The sequence below is a fragment of the Euprymna scolopes genome, chromosome 4, assembly GCF_053919585.1.
Source record: "Euprymna scolopes isolate OS-2025 chromosome 4, ASM5391958v1, whole genome shotgun sequence".
NCBI lineage: Eukaryota > Metazoa > Mollusca > Cephalopoda > Sepiida > Sepiolidae > Euprymna > Euprymna scolopes.
The window spans coordinates 69,969,337-69,992,886 of record NC_136485.1 but is presented as its reverse complement, the minus strand read 5'-3'; the positions used below and the strand labels follow the sequence as shown (position 1 = coordinate 69,992,886).

The 23,550-nt window shown below is 35.9% G+C and overlaps 1 protein-coding gene across 9 annotated transcripts in view; it reads right to left on the bottom strand.

Moving 5' to 3' along the window:
• The window catches only part of LOC145268298 (CREB-regulated transcription coactivator 1-like), a 237,986-nt gene extending 230,909 nt beyond the window's left edge, over positions 1-7,077 (bottom strand). For 2 of the 9 annotated variants that reach the window (XM_080123774.1, XM_080123745.1), the window contains exon 1: positions 6,826-7,068. In XM_080123774.1, coding sequence (XP_079979900.1) covers positions 6,826-6,936 — 111 coding nt within the window. In that variant the 5' untranslated portion in view covers positions 6,937-7,068. Of the gene's footprint in view, positions 1-3,647; positions 3,902-6,825 lie in introns of those variants that run through there. The other 7 variants (XM_080123782.1, XM_080123756.1, XM_080123726.1 and 4 more) reach the window with 6 other exon arrangements.
• Between the last annotated feature and the right edge of the window lie 16,473 nt (positions 7,078-23,550).

Sequence of the window (23,550 nt, the reverse complement as noted above, 5' to 3'; positions counted from 1 at the left end):
AGTACGAAAGGGTGAATGCGGTATTATGGTGAAAGAAGATACTAGCCAAGAGAAACTTGTTTAGTTCTGGAGTGACAGGTGTGACCAACAACGACCCCATTTGAGTTGGCCTTGTGCCTAAGTTTTTTGTTCAGTTTTAACTTGCACTGTCATTTTAGCCTGAATAAAAGATTTAATTTCTCAAGTATATTTTTAGATTCATATAAAATGTATTTACAAAAAATATTTTTTTAAATAATGACCTCCTTATGTGCCACTTTTATCGTTAAAAATTTTTGTAAAAAAAAAAAAAAAAAGTTTATTTCTTTAGATTAGTCGTGTCTTGATTTTATTAATTATGCACGACTTAAAAATAAACGCGATTTTATATACGTCTAATTAAATCCTACAAGAACGAGACAATTATTTGGCAAATTGTATTGGAAAAATAAAGTTCGCTAAGGGTTTAACTTCGACAGTTTCAAGTTTATTTACATTGTTATTGTTACAAAATTTTAATTTTAAAGAAAAAGGTCACTTGCAAAATTTAATTTGCAAAAAAAAAAAAAAAAAAAAAAAATCAAACGAAATTCTTTAGCAACAGAAGTTTACACAAGAAAAAAAATTAATAAAAATAATAATTAAAAAAAATCGAGGGGGGGGGATACCGAAAAAGCACGAAATCTTTTTAATCAGACGCAATTTTTACTTTTGACTTTTGGGTACTAGTGCAGAGAGTGCCGGACGTAAATAATAACGTTATTGTTTAAAAAGCAATTCTTAACATGGGGAGAGGAGGGTGTTTTGTACCTATTCTATACTTTAACCTTACAATTGAATAAAAAAAAAAAAAACTTTAATTAAACTTGGAAATACGATTTAAAAAAAAAAAAAATAGCGCGCTCGCCGGATCACTGATCAGTGATTAGTATTTATGGTGCAGAGTGATCCGATCCGGATCCGCCGGATCACTCTCTGCACTAACACCTACTTTTGTTTCAATCCAGTTGCCCCTTTTCGGGAGGTTGGATTTTCCCCACGTTAAAACAACATAGGATCTAACTTTGTAAATAAAGACAAGATTTCGTGTATATTTCTCGCTAATACAATCAATACTTTGATAAATAAACAAATATTTGTTTATCAAAATTACGTACGTATTATTGAAAAGTATTTTTTTTTAATCGTTTTATTTTGCATTAATGCAATGTTAATTTCAATAAATATTTGATTAATAGCAAAAAAAAACGGGGGAGGGGCAATATTTTGTCAAGAATTCGGAAGCATGTAAACTGTCAAACTTTAAAACTTTTAGCAAACTTTTTTTTTAGTACTTTGAGATAACTTTGAAAAGATGTGCTTTTTGTTTAAAAATATATATATTCATTATATTGTGTGATTGTTAATTAATAGTGAAATTTTAACATTGGTGGATTTCCTGTTTTTTTATGATCTTAACAAAGGGGTAAAATATTAAAATTTGGGGCATAGGCCATTCATTTTGCCCAATACATCCACATCAAAAAGCTTGAAAGTTTTGGTATTGATTTTATCAACTTATTTTATAAATAAAGATTAAAAACATCACAAGAACTAAATTAGTGGTGACTCGAAGTCCTCGGCAAACAGTAACATAAAAAAATTCATTTTTCTACGGAAAATAAATATTTCATAAAGTAATGCATTTTATATATATATATATATATATATATATATATATATATATATATATAATACTAAAAGCAAATTCAAAGCAGTGAAACAATCTTTTATTTATTATTTTATGCAAAGATTAATTACGTAGAATGCGATTTCCTTATTATCTGATACTGTTTGCTGCGAATTTCGAGTCGTCCATTCTTCTGGATCACCAAATGTTTTTTGTTTTGTTTTGTTTATTTCCTTAAATTGGATTTGGTAAATGTTATCTTACGCTACAACGAACACTGATCATTCTAATTTGTTTTTTTAATGGGTATTCGAGGTTGCTGACAACGAATCTGATAATCAAACCCGCCGCAAATTTACCGTTTGCATGGTATGAATCCCTAGACCTTGGGACTATTTTGTACCATTTCACCGTCACCGCCTTCGGTAGAGTGTTTTTCTTATATGATACGTTCGCGTGCGAACGGGGTGTCTTAACATATCCCGTAGGAATGTTTCAAATAAGAAAGTTAAAATGAACCTTTTTTTTTTTTTTTTCTTTTTCGTCTTACGTAGTTTTTTAATTGATCCAAAAGCTTTCACGAGTGGTTTTCAAAAACATAAGCACCAAACACATTTGTTTTTCGTTCTTTTTTTTGGGGGGGGGGGGTATTCCATTCACGTGTGCTTACTGCTTCACTGCTTCTGCAGTTTAATTAACCGTTTTTTTCGTAAGTAACGCGAACGACAACGCGTCCACTCCCCAATGTAAACAGAATTTTTGTGAAATGGTAAATGTCGACGCGTTACTTACGAAAAAAAAAAAAAAAAAAAAAAAAAACACGGTTAATTAAACTACAGAAGAAGCACCTGTGAAACTACACAAGTCCTATAATTGAATACCCCCACTCCAAAAAAAAAAAAAAAGAACGAAAAGCATAAAAATATGTTTGGTGTTTGTTTTTGTAAACCTTTCGTGAAAACCTTTTTGGTGCTAGTGCAGTTGCAGTGGTCAGTGCACTTACTGATCCGCGTTATTTTTTTAAATCGTATTTCCAAGTTTAATTAAAGTTTTATGATATGTTTTTTTATTCAATTGTAAGATTAAAGTATAGAATAGGTACAAAACACCCTCCCCATGTGGCTTTTTAAATAATAACGTTATTATTTCAGCACGGATCAATAAGTGCACTTTAAGTGCACTTATTGATCCGTGCACCGTGCACTTATGCAGTGCACCCCCCCCCCTTTTTTTTTTAGATCAATTAAAAAGCATTAAAACTACGTAAGGAAAAAATAAATAAATAAATAAATAAATAAATGGTACTCCTGCAGTATTTTACCCACCGATTTCACGATCTTAGCCGAGCGTTGATCGACATCCGTCGGAAAACGCCGGAACATGGCGAGCGGTACGATACTCTATCAGCCAATCAGGGCGCTTCAAACGAACGCGCAGCAGACGAATAATTTTCATTGAAATTACACACATAGCGTTTCATTTCAGTTATTTTATTGTTCAAAGTAAAAATACACAGCCTTTCATTTCAGCTATTTAATTTAGCGATAAAAAAACAAAAAACCGGGAGCTGTTGGAAACATATTTATGCGAATTTATGTGGAGACAAAAATTTGGACACAACCCTTTTGTCTCCATAATAAATCAAATCGCGGAAGGCTACCCGGTTTGGGAAGGAGCTTCTTTCCACATCCTCTGAAAACCCTTTGCTCCCTACTTTGCCTCTACAGTCAGTAGAAAATCTTCCAGTCGGAACTAAAGATAAACAGTAATTGTTGTGTCCCCTCCCTACAAACATTACTGAAAAAAAAAAAAAAAAAAAAAAAAAAAAAACATTGTTGTTACTGTTTAATAACGTTTTGTTAAAAACAAACAAAAAAAACATTGAAGTGTTTATTACTGTTGCTTACCCCCCCCCCAAAAAAAAAGCTATCGGAAAACAAAATGAACCAAAAAAAATATTCAACAAAATAAATTTATTTTACTTTAAAAAAAAACTTACGGTAAGTGTTTGTGATTTATTTTATCCAAATTTTTTGTATTAATTTTATCCATTTTGTTGTTGCATTTTATCCATTTTGTTGTTGCATTTTGTTGTGCGTGTGTGTGTAATATCTTTTCCTTGTAATGTTGTTGCTATTCACATACTTTTAGCGTTCTTGCACCGTAGTAGATCCGAATTCTCGGCTTTCGTCGGCGTTAACGCCGAAAGCGTTCGTCAACGCTCGGCTAAGATCGTGAAATCGGTGGGTAAAATACTGCAGGAGTACCAAATAAATAATAATAAATAAACCAATTTTTTTTTTTTTTTAAACTTCGAAATGACCGCTTAAAGATTCCGGCATGCCAAGATTTTACGCGATGTGATAAGACGCCCGTTCCGTTCGCACGCGAACGTATCATGTAAGAAAAACACTACCGAAGACTGTGAAATGGCACAAAATAGCCCCAAGGTCTAGGGGTTCATACCATGCAAACGGTAAATTTACTTAAAATCAAACGATATCTTAATAATTACATTCAACTTTTAAAATAGAAAAAATTTAAGAAAAAAATAAAGCTGAAACAATAATGAAAGTACAAAAAGACTCCGGGGTAACGCCGCTGCGGCGCTGCTGCGCTCTGTGTTGGTAAATAAAGACAAATTCCATTGTGTACATTTCTTATTTTGGTTCGAACAAAATAAGAATCGATAATTATCGATTAGGCTGGGTTCTACACAAACGGAAATAAACAATTGCCAGTCTGGATCCTTCTAAGGGGGGGGGGGGTCATGTCATTTTATTGTTGTTTATTATTTATTTCTAAAGACTTATTCGTTAATAAAACAAACCTCTAGATTTTAATTTAGCATTCGTTAGAGTTAATAATAGAGCAAATAAGAAATATGAAGTAAAAAAATAAACATCAACATGAAAAGAGCGATAGAAGATATTTAGTTTATTTTAATCGAAGCACATCCACATCGACGCTGAAACATATTTTCCCTGGACTTATAAATAAAAAAACTAATTTGAAATCTTTGGGGATATTTGAAGTAGGGCAGTCCATAGAGTAAATGTGGTATTGTGGCGATTACTGAAGTGAAAGAATCAAAGAACAATACTTGGTCAAAATGAGTTTGGTGCAGAATAGGATATTCAGAGGGAGGCAACCCCCCACTCCCCCACTCATTTAATGGATTTGTGCCCCATTTGTATTAATTTTTACTGTGACTATAACGAAATAAAAAACTAAAAAAAAACTATGCATATAAATAATTAACTTACTGTGGATTTTTTTTTTTTTTTTTTTCACGCTCAGTTTTTTTTTTTTTTTTTTTTTTTTTGTGGATGTTCATTAACCAACTTTAAATTTGCATATATCGTCCCTCTCTACACCCGATACAATTTTTTAAATATCATGAGCCAGCGTAATATCAGTTCTCTTCTCTCGGGGCGTCGGCGTCGGTCAATGATGGAGAAATCCTTTTAGACTGAGGTGATTTTTTGTAGCTTCATCCACATCCAAAGTGCCCATTTGAGGAACGGGGACACGGAATTTTTCCACACATTAAAACTGTGTCCACTCCAACATCACCATCGTGAAGAGGAAAATAAGAACTACATTAGTTCAAAACTAATGGGGTTACTTAGATCAACCCTCATCACCAATATTGGCTCGGTAAAATTCGGGGTGTTTTTAAGATACAGTCGACAAATCATTTTTTTTTTTTTTTTTAATATGTCGTTTTAAGCAAAAGCAACAGTACTTACTTGTCATGTCGAAACATAACCAAATATTACGAACATTCATCAAGTAGAACAACTAATATTGTGTTTTAAGTAAAAAAAAAAAAAAAAGAAAAGTCAGTCGCTATAAGGCTAAAAGAGTATGTCAGCCATTACACTGGCAAAAAGGGAGATAAGTATGCCCCCTATATTCGCAATCTTCAAAGTGTTTACATAGGGAAAATGCCATTTCCCCCAATTTTCTATAAAAATTACTTTTAACTATAAACTACTCGATGAATTTTCCTAATTTTTGAATATATTACTATTTTCGACATGACAAGTAAGTACTGATATTTTTGCTTAAAACCACATATTTAGAACAAATTCGATCTGCCGACTAACAAGCACCAAATCCGGTAATAGGCTACAATGGACCGGAGTTGACCACAAAAAGTTAAACTAGTTCCTGGGGTGAGGGGGGGGGCACATTGATTCATTATTATTATTATCATTGCATTCAATTTTTTTTTTTTTGCGGACCCCCACCTATAATCTTTTATAGTATGTTTTAGTGTGTAAGTATAGTTTCCGGGATTGGGGTGTTTATTCCGAAAGCCGTTCTTAATATGGGGAGATTGGGGCGGTACTACTACGCTGGGTTAGGTTGTAAAAAAAAATAAAAATACTGCAGAGTGCAGAATACCGGTTAAAAATCATAGGGGGTGGGGGCGATTCTCGTTCAGGTTCGCCAAATGTAAAATGCAATGTAAATATATAAATCTCTATTTTGTTGTTTGTTTTGCTTAGTTTTCATCTTCTGTTTCGGGAACCCGGCTTTAATCCTGTGTGGTCGACGTTCATTCGGCTGCTGTTGTTAATCGTTACCGGATTTTACGAACCAATATGGGAAGCCACGGGGGTTGATCTACAAGCACCGAATGTTTACTGCATCTCGACTCGCAATGCAATTCTAAAACTACAACTCGAATCGTCGAAAATGGAATTTGGGATCCTGATGACGTGCACAGGCACAGCCATCGAATAGTCGTCAAGAACGACTTCCTTTTGGAAAGGGAATTTGGGACGCTAAAATCGTACACAGTAATGTGTTAGCGTTAGTCATAGTAAAAGTAAAAAAATAAGAGAATCCATCTACGTTTTAAACACGAGTCAATGGAAGTAGAAATACTGCTCAACTTAGTCGTACTACTATTATTGTTGTCACGATACTACACTAATACTAGTTGGCGCTTTAATAAAATCGAAACATACAATAGCCACACGATCAGTGGCAATAAAAACAGAAGGACACAAACAGAAAGCAAAACACGCATTCCCAACATCGATACAGTATTCCCACTTGCCAGATTTGTCGAGTTGGACGAGACGGAAGCCAAGCCGGAGGAAGGTGATAAACAAAACATAGCTGTAAAGACACGGGAGAAAAAAATCGGCAAGATTACTCACCCTGGTCGCTCCTGAAACTTCGCGCATTATAGCTTCAAAGGCAGCCGTTTCCTCTGCCTGTTTTTGGTGGTGTAAAGCTATCTTTTCGCTGAACTTCCGTGGGTTCGCCATGATGGCTTGCAGACTGTTAAGCTTGTTATGATTCAATGTTGGGAATCTGAGTTGAGGCGTTCAACCAATCGGATCGTTTCTTTGAGTCACGTGACGAAGACGGTTTAGCGACTGAGGTGAGGGGGGAGTACCTCTCTCTCTTACTCTCTCTCTCTCTCTCTCGCAATTTTCTTTCATGAGATCCTCTCACAAAAGTGAGTCAGTATATTATTCTCAGTCTTCTCTCATATAGTCACTGACACTTTTTATTTTTAATGATTATATCAAGTCTAATTTACAGTCGAGTTTTTATTCATAACATTTCAAAGGGGGTGGGGATCATTTTTTTTTGTCAATAATACAAACTGATACATAATGACAAAAATAATACACTACCAGTTCCACTTACATCGTTTAGAGAAAAGAGGACTTCATTTTATTTAGCGAGACAAATTTAAACGTGATTAAAAAATCTTTTCTTTTTGACAACTTTTCATGTTACTTCAGCTTATTTTCCTTTTAAAAATCTGCGTACAAATTACGAAGTAACGTCCCAGGCATTATCTCCTCCTTTGCGAGGAGGGATTGATTTTTGCCGGTCTCCAAAAACGCTTTCTCTCTCTCACCGACGGAGTCCGATCACGACACATTTTACGCCCATCCAGAGTACCCCTTTTTTTTGGGGGGGGGGGGGTAATCCGCATAAATCAACCTCTTGTCTAAATTTGCTCTCGTAGTAGAGGTAAGTAAAATACCCGACACGGGGGCCATCAGACACTGTCAAAGTATATTTTCTAGTCAGTTTCAGGAGGGTATCCTCCCAAGCATTATCTTCCTCACACTTACGCAGGGAAATGCAGTCGCGACAAATTTTGCACCCATTCAGTTTATAGTGGGCAATGAGAAGACACACACTTTAGGGGTGGGGCTGAATTCACTATTCAACTGACCTCATGTCTAACTTTGCAATAAGAGGCAAGTAAATTTAACTTAAAATGTGGCGATTTAAAAATGTCTGAGTAACATTGGTTGCACTTTTTTTTCTCTTCCCAGGTAGCGTCAGTAAAATAATTTACGATCATTACTTCGTTTTGCTTTTAACTTAAACTTTACTAAGAAATAAAGTAAACCTTAAAAGTTTTAAGGTTTATTTTATTTCTTCGTAAATAAATCAACAGTCGGTCTTCTTTTTATGCCATCATCTTTTTTTAAATGAAATTACAGTGCTTACCGCACTATTTTTAAAAAATAGTATTTTCAAATTAAATTCAATGTTTACGATATAATTGTTTATTAAATTGTTATGTGAGAGTACAGAATAGTTACAAAACGCCCTCCCCTACCCATGTTAAGAATGGCTATCTAAATAATGTTATTATTTCAGAGATGCACAATTGCACACGTATCAAAATTACTTTAGAGTTCATGAAAAAGTAGGATCTAGTTACATTCATATTTGTTTTTTGTTTGTTTGTTTGTTTGTTTGTTTTATCACTCGTCTAGGATGAGGGTCTGAGTTCATACTGGTGACATCCGATTGAATATATATATATATATATATATATATATATATATATATATATATATATCCATTAAAAAAAACAAAAGAAAAACAAAAACAAAACTTGCTTTATATCAAATAAACCTTACAGTTCACCAAAACTATTTTATAATTGTATTGTCTCGATGATGCGGACAAAAACAAAACGCAATTAAAAGAAGTCTGCACTCACTCTAAAGTTTCATGGGCCTTCAAATTCCTCTCTTTGATAATGTGTCTATTTTATTTATTTTCAGTGTAGAGTTCCTGTTTACTTGCGTTCCTGCGAAGGCAGAGTTCAGTTAAACAAATGTCAATTTTTAATGTTAGGGAGAAATTAAGCTCCACAAAAGGGAGCACGAATTAAATTTGCCTGTGTCTAAAAGGATTTTTCCGTACACTGCGGACAGAAGATTAAGTGTAATAACAGAACATTAACAAATACCACACTTTTCACCTAGCCAAAGAATCGATAATACTGCTTTGTTTTCTTTCTTGTAACATAAACACTTATTTACCGCGTTAAAAAAATTAAATTCAAAACTTTAATGGATATCTAAAGAATTTCAGTAATTACGGAAATTAGAGGCATCTTTTCTCTTTATTTTTAGGAAATTTTAGTGGCTACCCTCCTTTTTCCCCCCTATTTTTTTTTCTTTCTTTTAGTACTTATGCAAAAATGGACCGTGCTATTTTTATATACGATTTTCAACTTAAATTCAATTGTTATATCTTTTGTTGATTAAATTGTTAGGTGCTAGTACAGAATAATTACAAAAACCACCTGTTGCAAAAGGGAATGAAAGGTGATAAAACCAATCGACCGTACAAACAACTAAGAATATTAAACACAGAGGCAAAAAGAGAACAGCCACGGCAAAAGAAAAATGACAAAAAAGCTGAAGTTTAAAGACGACGAATCGACTTTTATTTTTGAAAAAAGAAATAAGTGGAAATGGTCAATTCGAAAAGGTCTAGAGATTGTGGTCAGTCCAAGTAAATAAGGATCAGCCTGACATCGATGGGCACTGGAAGGTAGGCGTCAGTGGGCTACTGAGCTGGACATCAGTGGGTTCTCGAAAGTGAGGATCAGCAGGTTGCTGAGCTGGACATTAGTGGGCTCTGAAAGGTAAACATTAGCGGGCTGCTGAGCTGTACATCAATTGGCTCTGGAAAGTGAGCATCAGTGGATTGCTGAGCTGGACGTCAGTGGGCTCTGGTATAAGTAACCGGACATTGACAGGCTCTACAGTGGGTAGACTGACGTTGACCAGCATTGGAAGGAGTAGTTTGATGGCTACAAGCACTGGAATGGGTAACCTGATGTTGACAGGCTCTGGAGTGGGTACCCTGACGTCAATCAGCACTGGAAACTGCTGGAACAGGCTGCAGGAAACTGCAAAAGGCGCTGGAAGGCTGCAAGAAGTGCTTGATAATGCAGGAGTGAGCTACAGTCTGCTGATTGAAGAAGGGCTGTGTCAGGGAGCAGGCAGACAGTAGTAGTTGCATGGTAGTAGTTTGTGATTTGCATAATTAATGTAGAAAAAGGTATCCCTGAAAAGGGCTGTTTGAACTACTGCTGTTGATGATGAGACCCTCAGGCTGCTTGGCTAGCCAAATTGACTAGGAACATCGTCACATTTTGGAGGCTTTCTGCTCCCTAGCCAACTTAGCCGCACTAGCCGCAGACACGCTGTATTTATAAGAAGGTATTGTTAAAACAGGCGTTACTCTCAGTAAAAAAAATCAAAAACAAATGAATAGAACTAAATTCTCCACCGAATCAAATACAATCAAGAGTTTCAAATGTAAATTGATCATGTTTATGTTTGATACAGCTTAAAATCAAATCTTTTCTATTTTGTTTAATGGAGAAAGGGTTGAAATTATGTTTCTTTCTCTTCGGTTGAAAATAAGGAAAGTGGTGCTCCTTTTTTTGTAGCACAGGTCAGCAGTGCTGCTTGTCTGTCGCCAGACGGCGTGTATGAGATTGTTTACAAATGAAAAATCGTCATCGTAGTAAAATACACATCACAACGTAAATGCACCACGACACACGCTTCCTTCCTCAAGTTAAGTATCGGTTTTTAAACATTATCATTTCAGCACGGTTCGTATTCTGCATAAGTATCTTCTTTTTTGTTGCTTTGCTTAACCTTAACCTAAATCATTCACATGTTTTGTGTCGTCTGAGTTTTTCGATTTTTTTTCTTTTTCGCAACTTTCAAATCGGACTTATTTTTTTTACTTATCGGAAGCATTCCAATACAAAACCTACGTAAGAAGACCCTCAGACACAAAGCACCTTTGTGTGAAATTTAAAAAAATTGGCTCTCACACACGCTTCCTTTTTATATATAATTATTCTTTTATACCTACAGACACCAGTATTTCATACTTACGCAGTCATCAGTGTAGGAAGTGAAAATTCCCGCCAGTCGGGAGATTCGAACCCAGCCATGAAGCCATCTTTGACTCCACTTGCTAAGCCTCTACTTCCAGGCCACCAAACAATTGCCACAGGAATGAAGGGAATTAACTCATTAACGCACAATTTGGACATGGACATTAGATAATCCAGAGTGTCTGAATGAGTGGAAGTTGTAAACGTTGCATAAATGCTAGTTGACTGCCTCTTAGTTTATATATATATATATATATATATATATGCACACACACACTGCTCGAAAATCAAATTAAAAAATTAAAGGAACACTTTTTAATCAGAGTATAGCAACCTATCAGTCAAACTTTTGGGATATTGATCTGGACAGTTAAGTAGCAGAGGGGACAGTGTAAATCAGTTTCAGCTGCTTTGTTGTTAATGAAATCAACAACAGGTGCTTCACAAGCAACAATGAGACACACTGTAAAACAAGAATGGTTTAAGTCACTGATACTTATTTTCCCTTTTCATCTCTTTCGGCTGATTTTTTTACTGGCCAACTTTCTACTGCTGTAGTTTTTCATTTGGTTAGGATCAGCATCTTTGTTGATAGCATCGTGCAGTATCTGAACACTACAGAGGTTGCACAAGTAGTGCAACTCCTCCCTAATGGCATATCAGTATGTTCCATCGCAAGTGTCTCCCAGCACAATCCTAAAAGCATGGAGGAGATTCCAGAAGACAGATATTTACTCCAGGAGAGCTGGACAGAGCAGAAGAAGAACCTTAAATTCACAGCTGGATTGGTATCTGGGCTTTTGTACAAGGAGAAATAGGATGAGCACTGCTAGAACTTCACAGGCGATTGGTGCTAATGTTTCTGACCAAACAATCAGAAACAGGTCCAGGAGGGTGATCTGAGCACTCAACGTCCTGTAGGGGATCCTGTGTTTGCTGTCCAGCACGATAGAGCTCGATTAGTATTTGCTATCACCAGAATTGGCAACTACACTATTGCCCTGTGTGCTTTACTGATAAGAGCAAGTTCAATCGGGCCACATGTGACAAATATGAAAAAGTCTGGAGATGCCGTAGACGCCGTTATGTTGGCTTCAACATCATTCAATATGACTGGTTTGGTGCCAAGTTAGTGGTGGTCTGAAAAGGCATATTTCTGGGTGGATGTACAGACCTCTACAGGTTAGATAATGGCATACTGGTTGCTATTAGCTATCAGGATGAAGTCTTTGGACTAATTATCAGAACCTGTGCTAGTGCAGTGAGACCTGGGTTTCTCTTGGTCCAAGACAATGCCTAATATGATGTGACTAGAGCATACAGGCAGTTCCTGGAGGGTGTAGTAACTGATACTATTGATTGGCCTCCATGTTCACCTGACGCAATAGAACACCTCTGGGACATTATGCTTAGGTCCATCCAATACTGTGAGATTGCCCCTGAGATTGTCCAGGAGTTCCAGATCTGGGAGATGATTCCTCATTTTTGACCAGTGTGCGTGGTTGGGGGGGGGGTTAATTGAACAAGTTCAAATGCATTGATAAAAGAAACTTCAAAATAATATTTGTTCAAAAGTACCCCAAACAGAGTAGAGTTTTCTAAATATACTTTATATAAACATTTAAAATGTTTTACACAGATCAGTTCAGATTTCAGTGCTATTGTGTACCTTGACAGGACCATGGGTTCATACTGAAATTGTTATATATTAGAACTGCTGGGCAATAATTATTATTTTTATTGTTATCGAAATCTACATGTTATGAAATAAGAAATATTCAAAGAAAATGCTTCAAGAAAAAAGAGTTATGTTAGGAAATAAAACAATTAGTTTGGGACGTTTGGAATTTGAGGAAATGGAATGTCAGCTAAATATGTATCAGGAATTTTAACTTGATAAAATAGAATTTAGATCAAAACAGCAACCATGTTAGTGGCCTTAGTATTGACGTCAGGAAATGAAACAAAGGAAGAGTCTGATTTATATACACGTAGAGTTATAGAGTTAGATAGAGTCAGTTAGTCGGAGAATAGACCGGTTAGCAGTTGGAGGCTGAGAGCTAAAGTCAACAGTCATGGAAGCATTTGGATGAGAAGACTGCAGGATGTAATCACCAAAAAGAAATGGTATGCACTCTGAGAACAAAAGAAGTTGCAACCATGAATAAATGTTAAATGTGTGAAAACAAATTTGGTTGTCATTAGTTTTTGCATGAGAAAATGGTTTGTATTTTCAGGAGGACGTCCAGAACGATACGTCAATATATTGTATGTTCTTTCTTTCGTCTGGTACCAAGCAGACAAGGATGTTTATTTGTACTGTAAGGAACTGTTTATAATCTGTTATATGTCCTGTGGTAACTATATCTATATATTTAATGTATAAGTGTAAACAGCCATACACACATATTGTGATGAACATTATACACACTAGACAATCACATGCGTTGATAACCATATATATATATATATATATATATATATATATATGAACAAATGATTAATAAAACATGTTAAAAGACATCTTGAAAAAGAGTTAAAAACATATTTAATTTTAAAAAAGGAAGCACAAGATAAGTGGATAGTCCTTAATCCGCAGAGTTTCAAAGTAATACTCTCCTTCTCATCAGAGGGCAGGAATTAGCAAAATGCAGGATCGGATTTTGCATATAAAAGTATTTAATGAAACTACAAGTAAGTCACAGATCTTACTTGGTTAAAAAAAGGGTGAGGTAAAGGGAACAGGAGACAAAAGAAAAATGATAAAAAGATTTCACATGAATGGATAGTCCGGTGAAGGGTAAAAATCCAAAAATGGTAAATCCAAAACGGTCGAATTTAAAATTCATATTATAAGCTCTATTTCCTTTTCGGTTTTATTGAGCTTTTACATCTGGCTGAGTTTATTTTACTTGTAAATATTAACTCTTTAATATTTATAATATATTTTAAGTTTACCATTTTGATTACCTTGGTAAACTTATTGTAATTTATATATATATATATATATATATATATATATATATATATATATATATATATATATAGAGAGAGAGAGAGAGAGAGAGAGAGAGAGAGAGAGAGAGAGAGAGAGAGAGATTGTCTAAAAAAGAAAGTAAAATCAGATGTTGAGGATTCAGAGAAATTAAACATTTAAAATCAGCAGATGAAACATTTATAATCAGCAGACGTACCTATCCAGCATGCAAACACGTTTACTTAACTTAAAGCCACAACAGTGGAAAAGTGGGGGTAAAGTATAAAGAAACAATTTTTCATTTAACCACAACTATACAAAGTGAAGCTCCCCGCTCTCGTCCCTTCTACCTTAAAAACTTACACATTAGTGCAGTCAAATAAACACAAGCAACCAACATGTATAACCGAAACTAAATTTATACATACAAACCATGACTTGAAAATATATAGAGAGAAAGACAGATAGATAAATTATGTGGGCTCTTTAAGAGAATTAAAAATAGGCTACTAATTAATGCATAATATGAAATTCCATCGAACTGGATTGTTGAAGACTGTTATGACAGCCTACTAAATTATGTCTGCTTGTATAGATATAAATAGACTTTAATTCTTCCCTTTCCCTTTGGTTGTTGGGTTGGCCGCATTGATAGAGGTTCAGACTTAAAAATTAAAAGATGACTTGGGAGTGGGGTTTGAATCATGCGATCATCAGAAAAGTCATCCTCCACACTGATGATTCTTGGAAAAGGATGAAACCCATTTGTTTATGCATAATAATTTTAAAATATTTATCATAATATTGTGCATATATATATATATATATACTAGCAGAGCCCATGGTAATTCCACGGAGAAATATATTTTAATAAATTTTTGATTTACAAGCTTGAAATTTAGTCTATAGAGTATTCAGACGTGGAAAACTTTTTAATTGGTTTTCATTCAGAAAAATAGGCTGCTAAGAAGTCTATTGTGTCTGAAGGAATGGTTTGTCAGAATTATGGAATATTCAAGTAATAAGTAGAAAAGCTCATTGTAAGTTAAATATAATTTATTTATGGCAGAAAAATTAATTATTTACAGAACGATATTTAGTGTCAAACGAAACGCCCATATTGTCTATGGTTCACCTCAGAACTCTCTAGTCTTGCTTAGGATCTGTAAAGGGCGATAACTCTTACCTTCTTTATTAGAGTTATTTTCCCTTTTGATCGCTATAACAGAGTTAAAATTGAAAAATTGGTACTTAGGAGTCATCAGATTTTTATCTGTTTGTCAACATTGCTGACTGGGATAGCTTCCGTACATTCATATCTGACCTACCTCTGCATTCCATGTTTAAAAAGGATGTGTCCTCTATAGTATCAGACCTGACCGAATGGTTAATTGTAGGCATAGATCGATTCATACCATCCAAATAATTCCAACAAAAACCTAACAGCCAGCCATGGTTCTCCCCTGAATGTGCTGCTGCCATCGCGCACAGAAATCACCTTTTCCATAGCTACCAACGTAATAGATGTACTGAGACTAAAGCTGCTTTCAGGTCTGCCAGCAACTATTGTAAAAGAGTAATAAAAAATGCAAGAGAGCTATATGCTCAGTCTGTTAAATCCAAAGTAGCTGAGTAGCGGCTTGGTTCCCACCAATTCTGGCAAATAAATAGCAAATAGGATCCTGAACAGAAGCGTGCGTTCTATCCCAACTATCATCAATGGACCTGAGGTCATCTCGTCAGCATCAGACAAGGCCAGACTATTTGCCAAGAACTTTGCAGCTAATTCTACCCTATGCGACAATGGCCATCAACTCCCCATGTTTCCTCCTATAACAGACAACACGCTATGCAACATACAAATATCTATGCGTGAGGTCGCCAAACTAATCAAGAACCTTGATTCCAGTAAAGCAACTGGTCCTGACGGCATTCCAGTTATAGTGCTAAAAAAGCTCCAACCAGAACTTGCCTCCATACTTACAAAACTGTTTAAGCGTTACCTTAAGGAGAAGTGCTTTCCAACACCCTGGAAAACCTCATCAGTATACCCTGTATTTAAGAATTCATGTGAAAAGTCATCTCCCTCTCATTACAGACCAAGAAGTCTCCTGTGTGTCATGAGTAAGTTGTTGGAATCCATATTAAATAAAGAAGTAGTCAACCACCTCAACAGAAACAACCTTCTTAGTGACATGCAATATGGTTTCCGCTCTGCAAGATCTACAGCAGATGTCCTAACAGTTATATCTCATAGGATTAGTGAATCTCTTGACAAAGGTTTCCCTTCCAGGGCAATTGCTCTTGACATATTGAAGACCTTTGATAAGGTATGGCATAAGGGCCTACTTCACAAGATTTCCAGCTACGGTATTACTGGAAATGTTTTCTCAATCATTAAATCATTTCTCTCTGATAGGTTCATAAGAGTCGTGGTTGATGGGCAGAAATCAGAGGCCCACAGTATTAATGCTAGAGTCCCTAAGGGGTCCATCCTGGGCCCAACTCTCTTCCTGATCTACATCAATGATCTCCCAAAACACATACTTAAATCATTCGTTGACATCTATGCTGATGACACAACCATCTATGGCAACACATCAAAGGCCATAAATGACAAAGTTCTCTCTAATTCTCTCTCCTCTGATCTTGAGCATGTGGTACAATGGGGGAAGAGGTGGCTGATCACTTTTAATGCATCCAAAACCAAGCTTCTATCTTTACATCATCAATGCTCTGATCCCCATCTGGCATCAATTGAAATGGATGGCTCTCGTCTTGGGGAGGCTCCATGTTTTGACAAGCTTCTGGGTTTGACCTTTACTCCTGATCTGAAATGGAACACGTACATCAAATTTGTTGCCAGGGACGCTGGGAAAATGGTGGGATCCTTCTACTGCTCCAGAAGATATCTCACTACTGATGCAATTCTCTATCTGTATAAAAGCCAAGTACGTCCAAGGATGGAGTACTGCCGCCACATCTGGGCAGGAGCTGCTAAAAACAGCCTATCCTGCCTTGACAGAGTACAAAATAGACTTCGTGGTTTAGTGGGGGATGCCCTTTTCTTTTCCCTGCAGCCTCTCTCCCACAGAAGAGACGTTGCGAGCCTGTCTTTGTTTTATCGTTATTTCCATGGCAAGTGCTCGTCTGAGCTCCGATCTCTCGTCCCCCCTCACCAATCTTTCACGAGAAACACCCGTCTGGCTGAAACTACGGTCAATAATTTTCCCCACTCTTTATCTGTGCCTAAATCCAAACGTAAATTCCATGAGCAGAGCTTCTTTCTCAGAAGTGCACGATTGTGGAACTCTCTTCCGTTCGCCTGTTTCCCACCTGACTACAACTTGGATGTCTTCAAATCCAATATAAACAAATTCCTGAAAAACCGCCCCCTTAAGTAAGACACTCTATCAAATCTCCAATACTAATGATTACTACAATACTATCTCATTGCTTACTGTACACGCAATAACCTTATCCCTGAGTGGCCTCCGGGCCTTGATAAGTGGTGACCCCTATGTAAAAAAAAAAAAAAAAAAACTGCACATGCATAAGTCGTTAACATGACAGCTTCCTTACATTAAGAATAAGTAGGTTTGAAATACTTTTTCAAGATTGCGGAAAGCTGGCCTAATGGTTATCGTACTTGAATCACTGTCTTAAAGTTTTGGTTTCAATCTTAGCATGTGTAATTTTTTTTACTAACAAGAAGTGAACTGTTTAGAAAAAACATAATACCCACATGAACGTGCCTCAGTTAGTTTCCATTATTTTAGTTTATTTTATTTTTAAGGAATTTAATGTTACGTTTAATACCAGGCAATGCCGAGTACATCTGCTAGTATATATATATGTATTCATATATAGTCATCTGCAGACAGATTGTTTCGCTGTATCGCTGTATCAGAGCTGTTCAGTGTAGCTAGGGTAGTACCCATCTGAAGCCAGGAATCTACTACAGTTGATAATTAGCAATTTCACCCCTACACCACTGAATCAGTGCTCGTAAATTATATCTCCAATGTCTTTATAGAAACATTGACTGCCACTTTTAAATCATTCTATTTGCTTATTTACAAAGAGCTTTGTATCACATTAAGGAAGTAGCAGGCGATATTACTTAACAAAATGTCAATTCACAGTTTTAATACCTCATTGTACCTATTTACTATGCCTCCCCACGGGACAGAGTTAGACACCAGGGTCGTTTTTTAACGTGGAGAAAAGGTACAAAAATAAAAATTGTCTCAGTCGTGAAGGATTTCTCCTCCACCGAAAGAGAACAAGAAATAGAAGTGCAGCATCCGAAGAACAGATACTACACTTTGATCTTGTCCCGAAGGCCCCTCATTGTAATACAGTTTCCTATTCCAGAAGCTTTTTTGTGGAACTCTCTTCCTGCTCATTGTTTTCCTTCTACCAACAGCCTTGGTCTTTTCAATACTAAGGTAAATAGGCATCTCCTGTCTTTGCAATATTCAGCTTTCGTCCTTATTAGCTCCTTACATCGAGTGGCTTCATCCCTTGTCACGGGCGATTTCCATTAAAAAAAAAAAAAAGTGCTCTTCCCCAGACGTTCAGCTTATATAGTTATTCACAGACAAACTGCTTTGTTATATTACAGCTCATCAATGTGGTTAAACTAACACTCATTCCAAACCAAGAATCGAACCTACAACCATGTGTATGTATCTTTAATTACACAAGTAACCAATCATAAAAAAAAAAAATGACAATGCTTAACTGAACTGAAGATCAGTTTTCATAGCAATACCTCCACATTGAATTTTTTAATTCGGTTTACAACTTATGGCCGTCATAAAATAAGTTATATTGGTACTTTTTATTTTTATTTTAAAATCGTTAAAATAATCCTCATAAAACAGAAATTGTGTGTGCTGTTTGTATATTTGTGTAAATCAAAAGAAAAAAAAAAGGTCTTGGATTGAATTAAAACTAGTGTCACTTAATCAATCATTCGTGCTGCTTTGACTTGTTACGTATCATGAACCCACATTTCATATTGCAATCAACATAGTACAAGAACAAAGAAATCTCTTAATGCGTTCCAGAAGAATGTGTGGTCAGTGAGCATGGAACTGTAACCCTAACAGTCAAAGAGGAGACAGTGTATCTCTTCAATCAATTGTTCAACAAGAAGTTGCTGAAGGCTCAGTAATCAATTCCGATGAATAGAGAGTTTATACTAATTTAAATTATCTCCGTCTCATGAATCTACTTTGATACGCGATCTACACCTCATGTTGCAATGAACATGGTAAAGAAGCGCTGCTTGTCTGTAGAACAAAAATACCATGGAGCTGCTTCATAGTTGACTATGACATTATCATTTTCAAGTCCAACGTGTTCAGGTTTTTGAAGAGCCAGCCTCTAAAATAAATTATCAAATTTCCATTACGGTACCCATTAATCCTTATCCTTTAGTGACCTCCGGGCCTTGAATTGTGGTGAATTCATGATGCAAAAAAAATAAATAAATAAATAATGGTAAACACTTCTCGTGATTGGTTTTGAAAAAGATTTGTAGTTAGAGAGCCTGACACCCTAAGCCTAATCCCTTACCCTTCAGCCAATTATTCATCAAGAAGTTGCTAAAGACTCAATCATTTATTCCAATGAATAGAGAACTTATAATAATTTAAATCAACTCTAAAAAATCTGAGTTGATTTAAATTATTATAAGCTCTCTATTTATTGGAATAAATTTCCTGTAAATAATCAGTTAAATTTTGTCATTTCCAACACCGGAGCACATATATGAGGAATTGAAATCTATATAGAAATTAGTGCTATTTCCAATGTTGTAGTTTTGCTACTGTCAACCAAGATATACTTTTACTATGATAATTCTTTGACCATGATAATTCTTTGACTATGATAATTCTTTGACCATGATAATTCTTTGACTATGATAATTCTTTGACCATGATAATTCTTTGACTATGATAATTCTTTGACCATGATAATTCTTTGACCATGATAATTCTTTGACCATGATAATTCTTTGACCATGATAATTCTTTGACTATGATAATTCTTTGACCATGATAATTCTTTGACTATGATAATTCTTTGACTATGATAATTCTTTGACCATGATAATTCTTTGACCATGATAATTCTTTGACCATGATAATTCTTTGACTATGATAATTCTTTGACTATGATAATTCTTTGACTATGATAATTCTTTGACCGTGATAATTCTTTGACTATGATAATTCTTTGACTATGATAATTCTTTGACCATGATAATTCTTTGACTATGATAATTCTTTGACTATGATAATTCTTTGACTATGATAATTCTTTGACCATGATAATTCTTTGACCATGATAATTCTTTGACCATGATAATTCTTTGACTATGATAATTCTTTGACCATGATAATTCTTTGACTATGATAATTCTTTGACTATGATAATTCTTTGACCATGATAATTCTTTGACCATGATAATTCTTTGACCATGATAATTCTTTGACTATGATAATTCTTTGACTATGATAATTCTTTGACCGTGATAATTCTTTGACTATGATAATTCTTTGACTATGATAATTCTTTGACCATGATAATTCTTTGACCATGATAATTCTTTGACTATGATAATTCTTTGACTATGATAATTCTTTGACCATGATAATTCTTTGACTATGATAATTCTATGTTAACCTGTATTTTGCGCTTTTAAGTAATCAATCCTACGAGTAGTTTGCCTGACTCTTAAAAGTGGACTGTAACATATGCATGATACAGCTGAAACATATGATACAACTGTAACACGTGTAATTCAGCTGTAACATATGTATGATACAGCTGTAGCATATTTTGTTTCCTGCCAATGCAAAAGGTTCTGGAAAATTGCAAGTGTGCTTCAGGGCTATATTTCTCCAAACAAGAAAGCGTCACAAAAACGTGGACCAATAAGACTGTGCAACACTCAAAAATATACAGGGCATCTGTGGTCATTTATCTATATACACTGGCATGGAAAATCCATTTCTGACCTTTTCATCGAATTAGGTACAGTTTTTGGCAAAACTGTCACTTTTGAGAATTTTCCAGAGAATCTTAGTGATGTGGGAGATGAACATGGCGAGAGATTCCATCAGGATATTTCAGTGATGTAGAACGTTTTAAAGGAAAATGGAACCCTGGCATTTTGGCAGAGTACTCCTGGAATATAAAAAGGGAGGATGACACTCAACACGAGAGTTAAGGGGACAAATGTTGTTTAAGCTTACGATTATGAGTTTTTCATTCATAACCGATAATAATAAAATATGATGTATAGTACATGAAAATCTAGAGAAATAAAGGTCAGATTTAGTATCAGGATGCTTTTCTTACACCGAAACAGGTTTTATGGGGTATGTACTTTTTATAACATTAAATTTGTTGCACAGTGTAATCAGTGACACTTTTGTGGGTATTTACACCAGATGTAGATGCATGCAAATCAGCAAAATCTTGCGATGAAACAGCTTTTCCAGTTTTGTGATTTTTTTTCTTTAGGTAAAATATAGTCCTCAAGCATATTGGTAACTGCATCTCCAAGAATTTATTGGATTGGCTTAGAATTGGCAGGAAACATAAAATATGTTACAGTTGTATCATACATATGTCACAGCTGTGTCATACATATGTTATAGTTGTCTCAAACATATGTTACAGTTGTATCATGCACATGTTACAATTGGCTCATACATATGTTACAGTTGTCTCATGCATGTTAAAGTTGTTTTATACATATGTTACAGTTGTATCACGTTACAGTTGTGTCATACACATGTTACAGTTGTATAATGTATGTTACAGTTTTATCATATGTTATGGTTGTATCATACTCATATTACAATTGCATCACACATATGCCATAGTTGTCTCATACACATGTTACAGTTGTATCATACATATGTTATAGCTGTATCATTCATTTTACAGTCGTCTCATATACATATTACAGTTGTATCATGCACATGTTACAGTTTTATCATATGTTACAGTTGTATCATGCATATGTTACAGTCTGATCATCATATGTTACAGTTGTATCATCCTCATATTACAATTGTATCACACATATGTTATAGTTGTATCATACACTTTTACTGTTGCATTATGCACATGTTACAGTTGTCTCATACATATGTTACAGCTCAATTTTAGACATCAAACTAATTCTTCTTCTTCATTGTCATTTCTATTTGATTGAAAATTAACTCTAAGGTGGTGCTCTCATCTTACATATGGACACGGACACACACACACACACACACATACACATATAGATAAGTAGTTATGCACACACACACACACACACACACACACACACACACACATATATATATATATATATATATATATATTCATGTGACTTGTTCAATTACCTAACGTGTTCCCTATCGATCAGGCAGACAGGCATCAATGTCCTTGATGCGCACTCGATAGCAATAGATCGCATTGGTGGGTGTGCTTGCAGCAATCACGGCATCCTTTGATGTTGCATTATATCTATAGGCCGCCTCTGCGATCGTGCATTGTTTTTTTGCTGCGATCCTCTTCATGCTTTGGTTGCATGGCTTTGCTATGCCATTGCCACTTGGCGCATATGCACATCGGTGTGTGAGCCAGATCCCCACTCGTCTACGAAATGCCTGAACTCCCCACTGCAGAAGGCCATGTCATTGTTTGTGAGGGTCTCTACAAGTGGCCCCCTTTTGTAAAATATGGATTCCAATTCATGGATGACACAGGAGGAGTCCTGAGGGTCCACAATCAATACTGGGTGAGGAAGGGCTAGCTGCCGAAATGGGCTATGTCAATGGCCAGTTGGCTCCAAGTTGTATCTATTCCCAACCGACCTTTCCGCCATCTAGCCAGGGCGGGGTCGATTAACTAGTATGTTTGGCATTCCTTGATCACACTTTCACTGCACTTTTGGACACCATTGATTGGTCAACTGCACAAAATAACATGTCACTCTCATTCCAGGGTACCCACTTTTGTGGTGTATCTCTCTGATTTTTTCCGCCGCCTCAATAGAGGCTGCACATAGTAATGGTACTGGCTCAGCTTCCTTCTTCATGGCATCATACCATTTCTGTGGCACTAGAGTGAGCCTATCAGCAAGGTTGCAATTTGAAGTGACCAGTACCGCATACACAGACAGGTTGTACTATGTTACCAGCTTTCTTATGTTTGGTCAGCATCTCAGTGGCTGCCTTGGTGCACAACTTGGTCTTGCCTGTCAGCGTGTCCAATATCCAGTGGTACACGCATAGCGAATCAGTGTGTATGCATAATTTCCTGACTTTCTACTGGAGTGCCAGGTTGATGCCTTTTATCACTGTATCGAGCTCTGCCAGGTTGATATGAGCAGCATCATTTGTCGGTTGCAACCAGCAGACATCCTCAATCGCAGCCCGATTCTACTCCAACACCAACCAATCGCCAAAGAGCTTGCATTCATCCACATATTCAGTTCGTCTCCCTGCATGCACCAGTCTCCTTTGGCGAGGTCATCCTGCTTTACCCTTGCGATGGTCTCCTTCACCATGCAAACCAACAAATCATCTGCTGTTTCATCATCCCAAACTCTGGTGACTTCACTTTCCCTCCTCTTTATGGTGCCTGTTGCCGCACAAATTTTCCACACAGGGAGAATACAGCTCGCCCTCTGAAGAC